The sequence below is a fragment of the Delphinapterus leucas genome, chromosome 9 (assembly GCF_059928025.1).
Source record: "Delphinapterus leucas isolate spDelLeu-1000000601 "Yukka" chromosome 9, BTC_Dleu_Yukka2, whole genome shotgun sequence".
Classification (NCBI taxonomy): Eukaryota; Metazoa; Chordata; class Mammalia; order Artiodactyla; family Monodontidae; genus Delphinapterus; species Delphinapterus leucas.
In genome coordinates, this window is record NC_143137.1 from 56,158,261 (window position 1) to 56,179,278 (window position 21,018).

Below are 21,018 nucleotides of genomic sequence, written 5' to 3' on the forward strand. Positions count from 1 at the left end.
TAGTGGAGTTATTCACGTTATTATAAGGGCAAGTGTATTACCAAGATCGCTGTTAGCATTTTGTCTCAAATTAAATAATTTACTTCGGGGAAAATAGGAAAGACAACTGACACTCTTTCATTAAACTAACTCTGCATTCACAACATCTTATCTATTCAATATCTGTGGGCAATCTCCCTGTAGAGGCCGATTCAGGGTTTGAAAAGAAATGTTCCTCTTTTAGCAGGCACAGAATAATGCATAGTCCTAAACAGCCTTTGCTGAACTATATACTGTAAGTGTTATGAGCTGATTTTAACAAGAGGATTGAAAGTTGATTCCATGTAAAAAATATTGAAAACCTAGAGATCATTAAAGAAACCCACACCAGTACCTGCCACTGTAGTAAAAACAGGCTTGTAACTTTATTTTATATGCAGACATTAATTTAAAAGTTTACGACTCACCAGCAATTGCTCCCATTTACAATCAACAGAAATTCCTCCATTGCCCATTATACCGCTTAATGGTAAAATGCAGATAAGATTAAAGGAGATAGTAACAATGGTGTAAGACTGATTAGAAGACCCGATCACTTTTTTTCCCAGTCTTTCAACATTTGCCCTTTTATCCATATCATCAGCATCAATAAACAAGTATTAAATGTTTTAATGTACACACATTGATTACTTTACAAAATCTGTCCTATTGTGTCAGATTACCTAACCACAAACGACATGATATTATGTTGCTAATTCTTATGTCGGGCTCAAGAAAAGATTCAGATATAAGAACTTCAACTTTTCTATAATAGAAGGCATTCCGTACTAAAACACATAACACCCTTTTGTCAGATTATAAAAATATTAGGTTGAATCAGTCAACTATTGACAATTGCATATGGCTTAATGTACATGCTCACTTATATATTAACAACCCACACCTTAACAGAGATATACACTTAGTATTTTAGCATATTTCCTTCTAGTTTTCTATGCATCTATTTGAAATAATTTCAAAATTGGGATTGTATTATATATACAGTTTGAATATTATCTTTCTTTAGGCAATTATTCAAAAATGAGTCTTTTTGAAAAATCATTCTGTTAAATGAATTTTCATAATTCATTTAATCATCTCCTATAATGATACATTCTGGTTTTAATGTGCATTTCAATGATTATTTGTGTAGTGGAATACTTCCCCTACCTATCTACCAGCCATTCTGTGCATACGTATTTCTTTGTGAATCTGTCTGTTCATGTTCTTTATTCATATCTGAATTAGGTAATTTTCTTTTTATTGGTTTCTAAGGGCTTTTTATATATTAAGTATATTAAACGTCTGCTGTATTTTTGGCAAATATTTTATTTGCCTGTTAGTTCTATCTGTAATATTTTAAGTTTAAAATTTTTATGGTCTAATCTATGAAGGATTTCCTTTGTGACAACTTCTACTGTTTTATGCTTAGAAAACCCTCCTCTACTCTCAGATCTGATATTTGATATATTATTCTATTCATTAAAAAAATTAATAGCAGCACCCCCCTCATATACACATACCTTTTAAAACTATAAAGTGTTTAGACTTTATACAAAACCACAAAAGACAGCAATTGCTTGGTATCCAAAGCTGGAATGCTGTCTTCAGCCTCCTAACCAGCACTAAATGTTACTAAATCAGTCCTGTTTCTAGCAAAATTTACAAGCAAACTCAGCTGTCTCTTTTCTAAGGAAAATTTCCTGCTGTACAAAGGGTTACCTCTGAACAGTATCTCTATTATTTCACCCATGACTCCATTCCTAATTTTCTGTTTTCTGGCAGCTGCTCTCTAACTTACAAATAATGCATGTCTTTGTTTAGAGTTCCTTAAAAAAACTGTATATTCTAAATGTGGAAGAAAGCTCAATTTATTTTACTTTGAAACCTGAGAAATCAATAACATGAACCATATGTTAATTATGGAACTTGGTGATAAATAAAGTAAGAAGTCCTGTGAAACTGTGGTGGTGAAAGTGATGGAGCTGAAACAGAAAAGAAGTCCTTTCTCTTGGTGTGCGATGCTTTCATAAATCTCCCTGCTTGGGACGACACCAAAATGCAACTCTTTTCTTAACTCATTCTAATGTAACTTATATTTTACTTTCTTCCCACCTCCTGTTTTTTATCAAGATCTTACAGCAATCACGAGAAGCATATCAAGGGCCGTTAATACAGTGGCAACATTTAGAATATATGATGCCAAAGACCAACTTAACCAATATTTATGTCCTTGATTTTCATTTATTTGGAGTCATGTAGTTTTGCACACTGAAGACATGAATCAAGCCACCTTTAATATCTGGTTGAAACATTAAATGACTTCAGGTCTACAAGATAAACTGCTATGACTAGAGAAAGAATCATACTGGGGGAAACAAAAGTTAGTAATGTAATGTTTCAGATATTTACACTCAGCATCACGTATTTTTAAAAGAGCTAACTTTTAGGGAGTGGTTATTGAGGGTACATAAATCTCTCCTTTTTCACTGGAACCCATTAAATCAATTCTTCTCTTGTTACTACAAACCAATGTCTTCCTCTTCTTGCACCCGCATCCTCCTGACTCGGAATATATTTTTACAGAGGGAAGAGACGGAGGGAAGCAGGGCCCTCACCTACAGCTTTTATACCACACCTTTGTCTCAGTAAACATTTCAGGTCTTCAGCTATGGGTGATGGTGAGTTCAAGATTTAAACAATAAAATGTGACAGTGAAATTAAAATGTTCAGTAAGTGTTCCAACATATTCATAGAACTAAACACATCCACAGAGCAACTTCAATTAAGGATATCTGTTTCCAGATCAATCAGCATCTGATGGCTCAGTGTAGATTTAAACCCTTTAACGTTGCAGTTCCTAAACTTAATTCGGAGTGAAACCTCCTATGCCCTGTGGTCCCCAATTTCCTGCTATGTTCTATTTTAGCTTTCCAATCTAAAAGTGGTGTGACTATACTAGAGTAGAATGATAAATATTTCTTTGGTTTTGTCCAAGAAAGGAAAAATGAACAAGTATGGTCAGGGACAGCAGAGAGCAATGGTAAATATAAAAACCAACAAAGCTACTAGCTTACATTTGTTAAAGGCTTTGAAACACAAGTGGAAGAAATGCTGAGCACTCATTATCTTCTAATGCGTGAGCCTCAAAGTAAGTACCTGAACACTGTTTGGCCACATTAGTGTCAGCACTAAAAATCTATGCCTATGATTCACTTAAGTTTCATATGGTTTCGGTTCCTCATCAAATCAATAAAACAGGGTTAGGAATTCTGATCATTACACTTGCAAATCTGGTAGTGGTTTACTAAGTTAGGCCCACAGAGAACTGTGAGAACATTAAGTGAAATGAAACAAAAAGCATCTTTCAAAGGTCAAATCATGATATGTCATGAACACTGTTTTTGAGAAGAGTAGCTTTCTGGGCGGCTTAAGACTTTCTAGTTAGAATTCTCATGTTCCTAAGCGTTTTCTCTGTAATTCATATAAATGAGTTAGCATTTTCCAATAGACCATCTTAAGGAATAAAACATCAGTGCTTTTAAACAAGTATTCATACAGTCAGACGGCGTTAGTTAAAATGCCACACCTGATTCATCTGAGCTTAGATTAGAGTCCTCTGAATGGCTGGGGCCACCTACTCATAGGCAAGCAAATATTCCAGAGGTTTGAGTCATCTCAGACATTTTCCATTTCCAAGTAGGGTCATATGTCAAACTGTAAGGAGTATCTTTTAAACAGCAGTGTCTATAAGCAACATCAGAGGGTACTTATTGGAAGCTCCCTCCTGAGATTATGTTTAGGGCAAGACTGTCAATTTAAATGAGCACCCCAGGCGGTGACTATATAGGTGATTCACTGACCACACCTGGAGAAAGAGCATTATGTTTACCTTAACTTCATTAACCCCTTATGAGATGGTAACTCATTTTTACAAAATTTGTTGGGTTTAGTCTGTTTTCCAGGCATCCAAATTAGGTTTCCATTGTACGGTGGGAGCTAGAGTTTTTAAAGATTAGATTTATACTTAGTCATTTCTAATATTCACAGAATTTTCTTTTAATTCCTAAGACATCAAGAGTCACAGTGTTCAGATGCTTGCATCAAGGCCCTGATTTAGATAAATGAATCCAAATTCAGGTCAAACTCTCCTCATTTGAGTTTTTCCACTGGAGTCGATCTTTTTGGAGAATTTTGCTCTTTGATAGTGGTGATGAGAAAGAGGAAGAGCAGAAGGAGAGTATTTGCAACAGTATTTCATTTGCTAGAGATATTTGATTCTCATACCTACCATTATGAGGTTTTCATTATGGGCTTCATTGCACAACCATTTGTGAAAGCACTTACTCATTTCAACAAATATTTAATAGAACCAATAATGATTTTAACTGCAATGAAACAATTGATTAAGCCTTTCCACCTTGCTTAGGAATGAGGAAGAAGTTACAATCTTAGATAACTGGTGGATACTTTCTCTAGATGCCTTTCACTAATTTAAAAATTAGTGACTGCAAATCATTAGCAACTGCTCTAGTAGAATGTGCTTTCTTAACTTCCAAACTCCACAACCACATGGGTATCTGAAATCTCTGGATACGAATGATAAAAATCCAAATGAATAAATATAGGAGAGGATTTCCAATTAGATCTTTTTAAAGTAACTTAACTCTTTGAAGCTGCTACTTCTCATGGTGGGGATGAGAAAGAACTTTGCACACACAGTGAATATATGGAAACTTACATTTAAATTTTAAAAAATGTGTCACTCTACCCCTGAGAGATGAAAATGGGCTCTAAGATTCATAGCGTCAATCAATCGCTTCATTGGACTCAATGTCCCATCCTTAGTATAAAACACAATTAGCAGAGTCCAACATTGAAAGAGAACAATTTTGGGAATTTAGTCAAGTCAGTATTATATTAAAGGAGAAAATGCCTTATAGTTCTAGTGGAGATCCGTTATTGGTTTTAGACTATATCTAAGCCAAGCCAACCAAGCAAATCCTTAGTTACAATATGGATAATCCCACAGTGTCCCTGCCCACCATGAAGAAAAGAGCCACGTAGATGTGTTGAGCTATGGCATATTCTCAGCTTACTTTTCTATTTTATATATGTATATGCATATATATGTATGTATATGCATACATATGTATTATTCTGTTATATATGTATATGCATATATATAATAGAAAAGTAAATATATATAAATATATACTTATGTATGCCTGAAAAAGTACAACTTCCTCACTTGTACAATGGGAAAGTAGGTGCCTATGTAATCAACCCTCTAATTAACTCTGAAATGTAGGCATCAAAATATAGTTACCAACACATGTTTACTGGGGGTCATCTATATATCCAGACAGTACTGGGGATAGTGCAATAAACTAGAGTCTGGACTTCGAAGCTCTCACCTTCTAGCTGGGAAAAATATAAAAAAGTGAATGAGATCACTTCGGCTAAGTGTTGAAGAAGATAGAATGGGACGACGTGGTGTAATGTGGTAAACTGTAAGTAGGTGTGGAGTGGTAGGTGAAGTGATCAGAGGAGTCGTTAGGATAGAACCTGAGTTGGGATTAGAATGGTGAGAAACAGGAACCCTACCTGTGGGGCTTGGGAGGGAGAGGCATGGAACATTCCAAACAGAGTGAACAATAAGTACCCACGCTGAGCTGGAAGCATGCTGGAAGAACAGAAAGAAGGCAGGTGTGGCTGAAGGACAGGGAACCAAAAGAGTAGAGGCAGAGCAGAACTTGGGAGGAAGGGGGTGGGTAGGAAGGAAGAGCTCTAGGTCATGCAAGACTTTTTATTTTATTCTACAAGTCATAGCAAACTACTGGAGAAAAGTTTTCAGCAAAGGAGTAATACTTTTATTTATGCTTTAATAAGGTGCCTCTGGTTGCTGTATGGAGGATAATCTACAACAGGGCTGGAGTGGAAACAGCATATTGAGTTAGGAAGCTGGTCTGATGGGTTGGACCAGAGCTCTAGCAACAAAGATATTGAGAAGCAGTCGGACTGGGGTTATCTTTTGGGGATAAAACCAAAAGTACTTGCTAAGGGATTAGATGAAGATTGTGAAGGAAAGAAGGCTAGAAGGATCCTTAGGTTTGGGGCTCAAACAACTGGGCAGATGGGGAAGGCTTGAGCTGGGGAGAAGATTCTTGGGCAATGTTTTGGTGGCGAGATATCAAACGGAACGGCTGGTCGACTATAATGCATTTAGAGCAAGGGGGAGAGGTCAGGCTGGAGAATAATGATACCTGAGGGTTTGGGACTGAACGACATCACCTATCACCTGGCCAGAAAGTGTAGACAGGGAGAAGAGAGATGAGGGTGAAGCTTTGGATCACCCAACATTTAGAGGAAGAGAGCCAGAAAAGATACTGTAACCAGGGAGCTTAGGCACACACTAAACTTGGGTGAGGAACATCCCTCTTCTCTGTGGAGCATCACTCGGCCATCTGTCACCATGGTGATACGCACTGGGTATATACTGCCTGCAACTTTTTCATGGGCTCTATAAACAGATTTAATGCCCAAGGTGAGAAAGCACTTTCTAAAGAGATTCCAACTTACCTATTAGCTTGATCAAAGTGTCATTTGTTTAGTGAGTCAGTCTTACAGTACCTTTAGAAAGACACTAGTGTTTTTTTTTTTTCTTTTTAACCCATATTTCCTGTTAGGAAAAAAAAAAAAAACAACCACAAAATAACTCTGTTATAGTTTGTTATTACATACTTTTAGATAATCATGTATTTGCATAATTCTGTCCTCTTTCTCCGATATTTTCAACTACTACAAGGGCTTGGGAAATTGCTTAAGGATTTGTTTCTGGGAGAGTCCTCAAAATCTAGATGATCTAAAAATGTTCTCCCTGAAGAGTTACTGAAAGTTACCACAGATGTAGCTCACTCACCCTACATTTCCCCCTAAATTTGAGGTAAACTCAGTGTTGACTCACTTCCTTCCGATCAGCTCTTCTATTAGAGGTGATGATGGTCAATTGCTGGGGCCACTTTGATTTAACCCTCTAGCAACCCCCAGGGTGGCTACCTAACTTTTGCTTAGCATTATGGCTGATGTTCCTGTTTTTAAAAATCCCCCCAAATTCTGTGTGTTGGTGGCGGGGGGAGTGAGGCGGGCACATACACAGGTAAGGGTGGGAACGAGGGTGTGGTCTGTGTGGAGAAAGCATTTCTTTTGAGTCAGAAGACTACATTCCAAGCTGACTTTCCACAGAGAAAAACTATTACATAGGTTACATTCCTGATGAAAGTTCAGACGCCTGAGTTTTAAAAAGCAGAATGCCTCTAAGCACAATTGTTAATATACCACGAATGATGTGCTTTTTATAAGGCATAAGAAGGGTCTAGAATGCACATAGGCTGATTAGGTAAAACATTCCAATAACCAATCCTGTAAAATGTTACATTAATGTGGAAGGGTAGTGAAACTTAAATGAAAGACTCTTAGGACTGAGGTTGGAGAGAGCCCAAAGCCAGGGACTGAGGAGGAAGCTGGGTCAGAGCTACGCAGAGCCTGGGGAAGCTAAGAGTGTGTGAGTATGCGTGTGTGAGTGTGTGTGTGCGCATGCGCACACGCATGGGAGGTGGAGGATGGGGGAAGAGTGGGGGGCAGGGAAGGAGGCAGGGGAGGCAAAGGGTAGAGGGAACATAAGATCTTGAGTACCAAGAAGAAAATAAGCTGTCTGGGCAACCACACTGGCTAGCTACAAACCCTGAGAGATCCAACTATACTACAGGAATGAAGTAATTTAAGTCACATTGCTGTAAGTTGAGGCCCATTTTAGAGTAAAAACCAACACTGGCATGACTGACCTATGAGGTCCTTTGTCCCAGAACTAGTGTTATTACAACTTTCCACTTTGCTTATTACAATTAATCTTATTAAACAGTCCTCTCAGGGATCTTTCACAAATGCACTTTCTTCAAAAATTATTTCATGTGACTACAAAAAAAGCAGTGTGCATTAAATACCAGGAAAGATGTGTGTGCATGTGCCTGTGTGTGTTTTTAAAACCATGGTCTATTCAGTTAAGTCCAGCCTTGCTATTAGATTGAAAAAAATCTCCTTCCAGGATCCTTATCATTATTGTGAAGTATTTGTTCTTTGAATTTCTTGTCTTGTTTTTGGGATCACTTTATTATGCAACATCTGCTCTGAATTTCAAATGTGATAAACAGAGTATGAGTGTCGGTGGCAGATGGCTAATGACCGGCAGCGACAGGGCATTCAAGCCTGCCTTGTTTTCTGGGAAGCGATATTTTCATGTTAATTTGCTCTGTGTCCTGCAAAGATGAGACAAATCACCTGCTCATAATTCAGGCAAAGTGGAGACCACTAGCAGCGGAGCGGGGCCGTGGCTTGATTCCTTTAGGGGCGAGAGGAGAGAAGGCTCTGAGAGGCTTTCCTCATCGGAGTCCAGGGACCAGGCAGTCACTTTGCATTATGTCAGATGGAGAAAGATGAATCAGCCCTGGGCATCCCAACCTGACACCAGAGCCACTGTTTACTGCAAGCAGATATTATTCATGAAAACAGATCTTTCCCAGAGGCAGAAAACAGGTGCTATTAACAGTGTGTGTCAGTCTCTGAAGTCTGGGTTTTGTAAAATAAACTTAATAGTACATTTTATCTCTTACTGAAAATGTTACAACCAACAGAAATCTCTAAGAAACATTCAATCGAAGATAAAATGAAATCTAATTCACAGAGAAAAATGACCCACACAGACACATAAACCTTGAGGTCTTTCAGCCTTCTCAAGCCATATAGAATTCATCTGTCATAGAGATACGCAAATAAAATATAATTTTTATTCCAAGACTGAGTCATCCAAAGAGGCCATGTGGTCTTGAGCTGAAAGAACTGTGTTCTACTTTGGAGAGGCAGCTGGTGTTCTCTGTGAGCTTTCAGTGCCTTTGAATTTCTATTCGTGAAAAGCGTGTTACATGTACAGAATGTCCAAAGAATGAAACTAGGTTCTCAAAGCGTTAAAAAGATAGTTGAGAAGCCAGGTCATATACTAGGAGAGTTAATGTACTAGAGAGTGAAGCCTGAGTACCAAATGATAGTTTAGTAAAAGAAGGCATTGCCTTTGAAAACATGTAAAGCATAAGATTTTACACAGGAGTCTCTCCCCATATATATCCTGCCATATAGTTCTTTTTCTGGGTAGCAGTTACACATGACTAAGGAACAAGGTGAGGGAATTTGTTTACAGTTCTTTCTGATCCTCTCTCATAAGGTAGCAGATAAAGGCATGAAAGAGAAAACCTAACCATCTGGAAGCCTTTTTTTTTTTTTCTCATGAAGTCCGCATAAATGAAAGGTGCTACATAAACACAGGTACTCAAAATGTATTATGAACCCCCAAAGAAAAAAATAAGACAATCATAAGGTGTCAGTTATTGCCTCATAAGTTTAAGCATGGCGGTCTAAGAAGACAATGTCGAATCTCAAATGATCAAATTAAAATTACACAGACGGCACTGCATTCCTCCACAATTAACTACATCAAAAAATAACATTCTGGGCTTCCCTGGTGGTGCAGTGGTTGAGAGTCCACCTGCCGATGCAGGGGACACGGGTTCGTGCCCCGGTCCGGGAAGATCCCACGTGCCGCGGAGCGGCTGGGTCCGTGGGCCATGGCCGCTAAGCCTGCGCGTCCGGAGCCTGTGCTCCACAACGGGAGAGCCCACAACAGTGAGAGGCCCGCGTACCGGGAAAAAAAAAAAAACATTCCGAACTAGAAATAGGAAAGCAAGATATGGCAACAATAAGCCTACGAGGCAAAGTTTGAGTATTTGTTGATGTCACAGCATAGCAGTCAAGAGGTTTCTTTATGCAAATGTCACCATCAACATGAATGAATATATCTCAGGACATCAAGAAAAGAGATTAAAGAATGTGATGAAAACTTCAAGATGAAGTATGAATAAGACGTATAAATGTATTTATTTATTTTTAGAATAGGTGTATTTTAAAATGTTGGAAAGAACCACCTATGATTTTATTCTCATAAGCCTCTCAATGACAATTTTCAGTCCAGACCATATGATAATGATAGAATTTCCCCTAATGAGTTCACCCAACTATCAACCTTCACAAATACTTAGGGCTTCAGGGGTGGTTTTCTGCCATTTTTACTTTTAAAAACAAATGGTATTTAAATGCATGTAAAAATTGTGATATATGTAAGCTGGGAAAATAAGCCCATCATGGGTTCTTTTTTTGTTTGTTTGTTTCTTTTCTTTCTTTCTTTCTTTATTTGGTTGCACCATGTGGCATGTGGAACTTCCCTGACCAGGGATCGAACCCACACCCCCTGCAGTGGAAGCACGGAGTCTTAACCACTGAACCACCTGGGAAGCCCTCATGGGCTCTTTTTATAACAAACAGGTTGATGAAAATGGTACTGAACAGAAAGAGTTTACCTCTGTAATAGCTAGTCAGAGACCATGCAACATCCCCGTTTTACCCAAGTACGGCTCACCTAATGCAATTTATGTCCTGAATGTGCGCTCGAATATAGTGAATTGAGGCGGACCAACAGGTCAACAGTGCCACAGAAAACATGGTGGGGGACAGGTAGTGGAGGAAAATTCCCACAGCCTAAACCAACTGAATATGAGGTCTTTCCCTGACTTCCTGTTTTACACCTATTTCATGTTAAAATATTTTACCTATTTGTCTATTTTGCAACATGGCGAGTTCTGATATATGCAAGACAATGTCAATAATAATATTTATGATTTCGAAGAACATTTTAGAAAATACTTTGGTACCATAATGCAAAGAATCAGCTACAGACTGTGTTTATTCATAAGTAAGTGGGGTTTTTTAAACCTGAAAATACCAAACACCAACTAAACTACTTAAATAACCATAGAGAAGTGTCCCACATGCTTCTGTGTGCTCTTATATTCTAAGGTCCTCAAGTGCAGGTTCATGACTTATGCAGTTTTGTGTCCTCAAAGTGCCTAGCACAGAACTCACCCTGTAAATATTCAATTAACCTTTGTACGAGTATATTCAGAAAAACTCTTATTACAACAAAGCATTCTATATAAAGAATCCAATCCATGTTCCCAATAGGTTCCTCATAATAACAATACTCACTTGATGTAGTTATTGAGACTTCTCATAAATGAGCTATACAACAACAAAATATTTCTGTTCTCTGGCTGTGTGCTTGAAAAATTCAATTAACCAGAACCTCAACTAGCTGGAACTTCCTACTGAGCAGCTGTTTATCCTTCATACCAGTGCTTAAAAAGATGTCAACTTAGAAACAAAAGATAAAAGTGTTCGTTAAAAATAAATTTATGTCAATCATATATTCAGCTTAAAACTATCCATTTGATAGTACTATAGTGCTTTTAAATGATTACTCATGTTTTTAATGATGACCTTAAAGAACCTCAAACACAAATTCTAAAAAAAAAAAAAAACCCTTATATTTAATAAGGAAGAAAAGTAGATCAGCACAGTTCAGAAAATTTTTAAAAATTAAGGATGAATGGGCATATCTGAAGAAAACTCTAATTTGAAAAGATACATGCACCCCAGTGTTCACGGCAGCACTGTTTACAATAGCCAAGACATGGGAGCAACCTAAATGCCCTTTTCAGATGAACGGGTAAAGAAGATGTGGTATATATATACAATGGAATACTACTCAGCCATAAAAAGAATGAACTACTGCTATTTGCAGCAACATGGATGGACCTAGAGATTATCATACTAAGTGAAGTCAAACAGACAAAGACAAATATCATATGATATCACTTATGGGTGGAATCTAAAAAAAATGATACAAATGAACTTATTTACAAAACAGAAACAGACTCATAGACATAGAAAACTTATGGTTACCCAAGGGGAAAGGGGCGGGGAGGGGGGAATAAATTAGGTTTGGGATTAGCAGATACAAACTACTATATATAAAATAGATAAACAACAAGGTCCTACTGTATAGCAAGGGAACTATATTCAATATCTTGTAATAAACTATAATGGGAAAGAATCTGAAAAAGAATATATGTATATGTATAACTGAATCACTTCACTGTACACCAGAAACTAAAAACAACACTGTAAATCAACTATACTTCAATTAAAAAAAAAAATTAAGGGTGAAGACGAAACGGGTCTTGCGACTCACTTTTAAGTTAGCAAAAGATGTTCAATGAGCCGTTAAGATACAAATTAATCGCCTGAAATATTTCAGTTGACCGTAGTTTTATTTTACTACGAAAACATCAAAACACCATTAACCACAAACCTTAAATAACCACAGCCCTTGTACCCACCTCTACCTTTGTGGGGCTGTTGCCCCTGATGGCTGAAGAAATTTAACAGCCTCCAGGAGAATCTCCTGTTCAACACAGAACGAAGTGACACTCCCTTTCCCTGGATAGATGAAGAACTCAAAAAATACTTTTAACAAGTTACCTTGTCAAAAGCTTCTGTTGATAAGCACCAATCCCCCGCTCCCCAACCTTGGCTTGGCCATCCCCCGGCTCCTCTCCTTCACCTCACCTTAGTGACCACCTTTTTGCCTGTTCCTCTCTGAATCCTGCTTACCTCTCTACTCCCACCCTTGGGAGTTTCCCCCACCCCACTTCATTTTCTACTCTTGCCTGATCAAGCCTTAGTTTAAGCACATCACTCTGGTTTATCAGTCATTTTAACTACACATACTTTTGCAAATGATTCCACTCAGCAGCCTCTAATGTCCTAGGAGAATTTAACGTGAAGCTCGAAAGATCCATGTAGGTGGCAATGTAGGGTATAAATATATGGTTACCTTGTCTCGCTGCTTAAAAAAAAATGACCTCCCCCAAATGAAATTTTTGAACTTAGAAATAGATCAGAAAAAGCTAATGCTTATTTTGACAGTCCGTGTTTAAGCTGTTGGAAGTCATTTAAAAAACAATTTTCAATTAATTATATCTGAAGAAAGGTTGGCAATGTGTCTTATTTATTGAGTACCTATGTGTATAAGTCACTGAGTAGGGACTGTCAGGATACAAAGATGAATGAATAGGTAAGACATGGACACAAATAATCACAATTAAATGTAGAAAATATGATAAAGAGGGAGAGATGTAGAGCAAGCTATAAGACAAATGAGATTACATCCAGCTGTAACGGCTGCTCAAATGATATCTGGGGTGGGCCTTGAAAAATGTAAGCAGAGAGTTATTGGTGGGGGGGGAGCAAAGGAATGGCAACGGAGCAAAGGAAGCCCACGGAGGTAGGAAATTACGAGCCACAGTAAGAGGATGGGGATTAGCCCAATCTGGCCAGAAAGCAGAGAACACAAAACAGGGCTATACTCGGCCCTGCATGCTGAACATGGTATTTTGGACAAACTCATAAAGGAAAGAACTGAAGCCACAGGATTGGAATAGAATTTGAGTGAAAAAAGGGATGCAGAGATAGAAGAGAAAAGGACCAAGAACAGGTAATTAGGAATACCTATGTTTAAAGGGCCTTACTGTCCCTGAAACTGCTCAGGAAGCAACGAGACCATTCCTGAGCACCATGTTCTTTCATGAAAGGCAGATAGGAGAAAATAAATTCTACATTAGTCTAAAACCCAAGAAATAAATCATTCAGTACATCAAGTTCTAAATGTATCAGTATCTGGGAACACCACCTAGCTATCACTAAAAGACATTTCTTACTCTGTTCAGAAGATAAACTGTTTTCAGCTATTAACTCCTATCTAAAATGATGCTGAACTCTAGAATTCATTTCTACACAAAGAATGATAAGGTAAGGAGTCTGTTTCACCTGATTCACGAAAACAAACAGGTCTTTGTGAAAACCTGCCCATGATATGCACAGATCTACAAGATTGACTCGGAAGTTCAATTAAGCAGAACAAAGTAAGACCAACAGAGCTTTACAAGCAGCTCTTCCCATTAGACCTAAAGGAAGAAAGGACCTCTAGTCAATACAATGCATCTAGCTTGCTGACCTCCAAGGAGTTTTAAGTCATCTTTGAATCCCAAGAGTTTGGGATGGTACCTGACACTTAGGCTTCCTATAAATGTTTTATGAATGAGGAGAAAATGGAGAAAGAAGGGCCTAACAATCAATATTTCAGATTTACATAGCATAGGTATGTCCTAGGACCAGTATACAAGTACATATTCAATATACTCATGAATGATGTTTTAAATTATAACCCTCAGAATCCACAAACGATCAGAAAAAGGCTGAGCTATACTTACTACACTATACTTTCTAAGCTTAGGGCCAGATAACGTACAAATAGATATTTTCCAATAATTTTAATATGTATTAGAACTAAAGGGTTTTTTCCACTGAGCCCTAAAATTAGTGAACTAGAATATACCCCATTCTTTAAACATCCCACTTAGTCATACTAGATATATTTAACTATATATTGAGTTCCAAAGGCTCTAATTTTGGCAATTTTCATAAGGAAAGAGTGCCATTGTTTATATAACAGTGTGACTGTTTGACTAGGCAGAGAGATGATTCTTAGTACCTTTATGGTTTCAGTGGGCACTCCAGGCTCTGGAACTTTATCCAAATAAGTGGTCAAGTCTTGATCAACATGTTCAAACACTAATGTTAGTTTGGTTTCTCTGTCTGTTCGTGACACTGTGCACACATCAAACAACCTAAAAGGAAAAAAAAAAGAGGTATTAAGTAGGTGGTAATAAGCAAAGAAGTAACCTGTAAGTCTTACACATATCCCTCAACTTGATCACGTAATTAGGGGGAAAAAAAGGACAGGTTTGATCATTCCTTGTGATAATACGTAAGGATACCTAATAGGATCTGATACTTTAATATCGATATGAAAGTTCAGGGGCAGAGCACTTGGTTAAGTGGTGACAAAATCCACAATGGCAAAGAAAAAGCAACACGACTGCAACATGAGAATGCCTGCTTGGAGGGCTCCTTAGTTAAGATCTTAGGTAGAATTTGCTGATAGAGATAGTTTCAAAAACTGCAGCCTCTAGGAAAAATATGATTCTTAGCTCACAGGTCAAGAATTATTAAAGAGACAGATTGAGCATTTTCTGGAGATGCTGGACTCTGCAATTTAGATTTTCCTGGAATTTAAGGTCTTATAATTATGCCTATGAAAATAACTATAATGGAATATGGAGAAATTTGGTTTATTTCTAAGAAAGCCTTCTCATCCTGGTGAATCAAATCATTTCCCTGGAATGGGCATGAATTCTTAGTTTTAAAATTCCAAATATCATGCTAATAAAAACTGTGAAATTTTAACTTTTGGAGGGGGCAGAAATTGCATTTGTAAACTATATTGCCCTTAGATGATAAAGGCAGATTGACAAACTTTATAATTATGTTTGGATGGGAGAATTCAATTCCTTCCATAAAATCCTACAACAAATTCAAAATTTAAGTTTTAAGAACAAAGCCTTCAGTAGTCAAAAGAATTTTCAAGACAAAGGACAGAATCTCCTTTAGTTTCAACAGACAAAGGATACTATCTGGCACATGAGATGCTCACCAAACATTTAAAGAGTTAAACACACCACCCATAAACAAGCTATAAATAAATTTCTTGACAAGAATGTAATATAAATACTAAGAAAAGGCTAATAAAAGTGCTATTCATATTACTTTCTTTCATTTTTTAAAATGAAACAACACCTTCTTCAAAGAAACTAACTATAAATGTGCATATAACCCAGTTACTGAAATGCAGGGTTGACTCTCAGTTATCCACTTTGTACATTACCTCTTAAATTTTTAATGCCTAGCTGGTTCACCATGCCACTCTACTGCATTGCTGGGCTAAATGGGCTCCATAACCTTTGGTACTTCAGTGTTAATCTAAAGTAAACCTTAAAAGAAACTAAAGAACACCATAATTAAGTTAAATCGATGGGGTGAACACCACCACCACCAACCACACATACTTTATAGCCAGGTCCAAACTCCTTTTTAATTTTGGGCAGCCTGGGGTGAGTTCTACAACTCCATTAAAATCAATTAAGATCAACAGAATTTCTTCCTTACGTTTGTCTACTTCCAAATATTCTGACTTCTAAGTTTTAATTATCTACTTATAAACTTAACTTTTTCTAAATTTCTAAAGTCTTCGAGTATCACTAATGTGACTTATTCTGAAAAATTATTCTGACAAAGTAAAAACTCCTAACTAACAAATTTATTAAAAATAATGCCATAAATCATATGCATGCCGTACTGAAAAATATGATTGCTATCATGCATGGATCTGAAACCTGGGAAGTTTATAAAAACAACTCTTTCAATTTGGTAATTCAAGGTAACTACCATTTATTCATAGGCTTCTTTGAACAATCTTCTTTCCATTTAAACCGCATACTTTGACAGCTTTATTCTTTTCTTCCCTTTTTTTTTTTAACATCTTTATCGGAGTATAATTGCTTTACAGTGTTGTGTTAGTTTCTGCTGTATAACAAAGTGAATCAGCTATATGCATACATATATCCCCATATCCCCTCCCTCTTGCATCTCGCTCCCACCTTCCTTAACCCACCCCTCTAGGTGGTCACAAAGCACCAAGCTATGCAGCTGCTTCCCACTAGCTAACTATTTTACATTTGGTAGTGTATATATGTACATGCCACTCTCTCACTTCGTCCCAGCTTACCCTTCCCCCTCCCCATGTCCTCAAGTCCATTCTCTACGTCTGTGTCTTTATTCCTGTCCTGCCCCTAGGTTCATCAGAACCATTTTTTTTTTTTTTTTAGATTCCATATATATGTTAGCATACGGTATTTGTTTTTCTCTTTCTGACTTCACTCTGTATGACAGACTCTAGGTCCATCTACCTCACTACAAATAATTCAATTTTGTTTCTTTTTATGGCTGGGCTCAACATCCCTGATCATTAGAGAAATGCAAATCAAAACTACAATGAGGTATCACCTCACACTGGTCAGAATGGCCATCATCAAAAAATCTACAAACAATAAATGCTGGAGAGGGTATGGAGAAAAGGGAACCCTCTTGCACTGTTGGTGGGAATGTAAACTGATACAGCCACTATGGAGAACCGTATGGAGGTTCCTTAAAAAACTAAAAACAGAGCTACCATATGACCCAGCAACCCCACTACTGGGCATATATCCTGAGAAAACCATAATTCAAAAAGAGTCATGTACCACAATGTTCACTGCAGCACTATTTACAATAGCCAGGACATGGAACCAACCTAAGTGTCCACTGACAGATGAATGGATAAAGAAGATGTGGCAAATATATACAATGGAATATTTTTTCTTCCTTTTGAAGAAGAAAAAGGAGTTCCACAATTACCAAGCTTCTTTATATCTGTTGCTTCTATTTTTGTGATAAAATGAAACAGTAATGAACCAAAAATGGCCTGTACTAAAATCAAATACAAACATGGGAACTACATCATTACAGCTGTGCTTCTTAAACATTACTTTCAAAATGTTTTCTATTATAAGTAATACATTTCCTTAATAAAAAAATACATTGTTTATCACTGCCTCCAGTCAGTAAAGAACTAGTAACTCCAGTTCTTACTACACTTACGGTTTGTAATACATAAGACGTTTTAGTAATTTCCAAAAGAAAAAAATGTTTTGACAGGGATGTAGCTGGAGAATGAAGTGATCATAAAACACTGCTAAACCGAAGGGTCACTTGCTCCCAAACCGTTGTTAGTTACCTAACAGCCCTGGCAGCATGCTATGTTGCTTCATCTCACTGAAACCATTTTCAAACACTCTGTATGACACAATGCAAGAATAACATCTAACCCACCCAAGTTATTTTTCTCAAAGTTATATCACTCTCTTCAATTTATTAAGATTCACTGTTGCTGCCTGCAGCACCTGGACTCCACACCTGAGATATGCAAAAGGTGAGCTCCCTGGAGCCCCTGTTAATTGCCCCAAATGATAAGCCATGGAGAAAAGGCACTAATTTTAATGGGCAATTTTTTTTAAAGACACACATTTAAAGAGACACAGAGTAGAATATTCTTGTATAAATTTTAGTGTATATAATTATATATTCTTCTAGGCTACAAGAAGAATGGTGTTTATTAGAAGTGGCTCACGCTGGTTCAAGGTGATAATGCTTTTTATTTTTTTAAGGTGCCGTTATCAATTTTATTTGGGAAATGGAGCCTATTACCGTCTCCTTAGAAATTCAAAAGTGACATCGAGGGAAGTAAAAGTCCTAGAAGAACCTGTAGGTTTTGGGCTCCAATGCTGGCCATCAACATCCAATAGACCCAGTACCGTACAGAAGACATTTTGGGAAATATTACTCTATACTAAAACATGAAATTTAGTCTGACTTAATTGCTTAGTAAACATTATCATAGTAAAATTAAATTACATTAGTCATAATGGGTAGAAAATGCATTTTGAATCAACAGCTATAAATACTAATCTTAGGAATTTTAGAACATAATATTTTTGATGCTTTCTTGTCTACAAGGACTCTGTCTGGAATCATCCCAAAGCAAATAATAATCACTTCAGTGGGCAATAAAGAGAAGATAGATGCTGTAACAAAACCAATAAGTCTCACATAAAGCAACCGAACTAAACAAGAACTGAATGAAACCCCTGGTGTTTGGCAGGAGGTTAACAATCTGTAATATATTTATATAAATCAATGAGGAATGTGGTCAAGCTATCTATAACCTCTATAACTTGCAAAACAAAAGAGCCAGACAGGTCTGAACATTTGAAAATAAACCCTGGGAAATAACTTCAACTGTTTGATTCCTTGTGTCGACCGACATCTTAAAGCTTTCTAAAACCATTCTATTTTTTTTGCTATTCAGTAAACTGACAAAAATACCATTTCAGTGACTGCATAACTACAGTTCCATAAGAGAAATATAATCACATTGTGTTGAGGATGAACAAAAATATCTCAGATGACTTTTAGAGGAAATGAAAACTACCATTCAAAATTTATCCATTAGAGCTTAGCCTAACGTGATCCAAGTGAAGGTTCAAAAAGTAGTTCTCAGCATTCACTGAGTCTACGAATCCAGTTTAGCTGCGCAAAACAAAATCCAAAAAAGGCAGATAGGTCATTATCATTTTACAATTAAGTCAGCCAAGCCCCTAACTATCCCATAAAATAAGTCCTCTCCCTGTCTCTATTGTCCTGACCCCCCAGCTGCAGGGCAGAGAGCAAGCACTGCGGTCCAGCACAGCACTCAGCTTTCCAGCTGTCCTAGTGATGTAATTATCTCATAACAAAATATCTCCATGAATTAACTCTGCATCCTACCCATTGTAATTCGGAATAACTGCTTCCTGTTCATGTTCTCCATTTAACTTGCTATTCTGGATCTATTGCATAGGCAAGTTGTCTTCATCTAATGGATGGGATTACAACCAATAAGGTTTGGGATTTCCAAAGATTACAATTTACAAAGGTCTCCCAAACAACATGCTCTGTAAACACAAGCCCTGCCTTTCTATTGTGGTTATAATAAAAGGGAAATCTGCATTACTTGCTGTGATTAAACTCTGACCTGTCACAGGAAGTTCTATAAAGATTTTTTTCCTGTCGCTTTTTTTCATACTCTTGAATGTTTGGACATCAAATAGTTCAAGATCTGTGAGATGTCTGGCACAGCTGCCGAAGGGTGCTAAACAAAATTTTATTTGAACTACAGGCAGTCTTCAGAATTGAGAAGAATTTTTTAAAAATCTCTAATCTCTTCCTCTATAGTCCACGAAGCACATTCTTTGGCTACAGTTTGCATGCACCAAATTTATGTTCACACCTCCCAATAACCCTACACTACTGGATGCTGGCCAGGGTATTCTCCTTTTGCTCATTAAATAAGGAGTGTGTGTGCACTTATTCTCAACCAGCACTGAATGGTGTAATTCCAGAAGTATTTGCCACTAATAATAATGAACCTGCTGCTAGAAGGAAATCGCCATTTCAGCAGTACCTGTAAACATTTAGCAGTATGGACACTGTACCGTGCAGGCACTGTACTTGGTTTTAGAGATTCCAACAGATCTAAGACGGGGACCATTTCTAAGAGCTTCATATCCAGTTGGGGGGAGAGACAACTGACATGTAAAACTACAAGCAGTGATATATGGCTATGTATTAATTCCAAATTAATTCTACAAACACTATGTGAAACTTTATACATCAACATCAAAGTAGATTCATTCTACATCCTATTACAGTAGACACCTGTGATGTCTACCTTTCCAAGATCCATTCTCTCTTCTGGAAACCATATCCTCATTTCTTGTTGAGGAACCACTCCTACCCCATACACTCAAGCAATATATTCGTGGGGTACATGCGCAGGATGGCATGTAACCTACCCTGGACAGAGTGACAATGACTGATTTAGGGATGGACAGGACCATGGGAATTGGTCCCAGGAATTTTACTAGATCTTCTGGGAAAGTAGAGCTCTCTTTATTCTGGGATTACCAAACTGGCAACAGATTAGCCTGCAGCTGCTGGTGGCCATCTCTGCCACCACTGTAGAGCCCACCACGGAATGCAGCCAACACCGAAGAGAGCCAGAGCAGAGAGATGATAGGCAAGAGATTCCGGATGACATCATTTAAGCACCTGGACCCACTTGCGCCCAACCTACCCCTGGATTTATTACTTAGGTGAGTCAGTAATGTTGCTTTTGTGCTTACCCAGTTTGAGTTGGGTTTTATTACTTACAACAAAAAATAGTCCTAAGACATCTATAAACATTTTGAAATAATTAAAAGACTTTAAACGTCAATATCTGACCTCAAATACATCTTATATATTAGACAAACTGAATTAAGCTCAAGCACATAGCTTAATTAGTAGGAGTTTCCTCTAGGTGACTATACCAGTGCACTGACTTGCTGGGAGACTATTCGCCTTAAGAGGTTTCTCCATGAGCCTGCCGGCTGGGAAAGAGTAATTGACAGCAGCAGAGCCGAA

General features: G+C 37.5%; 1 protein-coding gene across 4 annotated transcripts in view; it reads right to left on the reverse strand.

Moving 5' to 3' along the window:
• The window catches only part of CDK6 (cyclin dependent kinase 6), a 234,263-nt gene that overhangs the window by 158,855 nt on the left and 54,390 nt on the right, over positions 1-21,018 (reverse strand). For 3 of the 4 annotated variants that reach the window (XM_022585851.2, XM_022585862.3, XM_030759787.2), the window contains exon 3: positions 14,573-14,708. The exons of the other annotated variant lie outside the window; for it this stretch is intronic. In XM_022585851.2, coding sequence (XP_022441559.1) covers positions 14,573-14,708 — 136 coding nt within the window. The remainder of the gene's footprint in view (positions 1-14,572; positions 14,709-21,018) is intronic. 4 annotated transcript variants of the gene reach the window in all.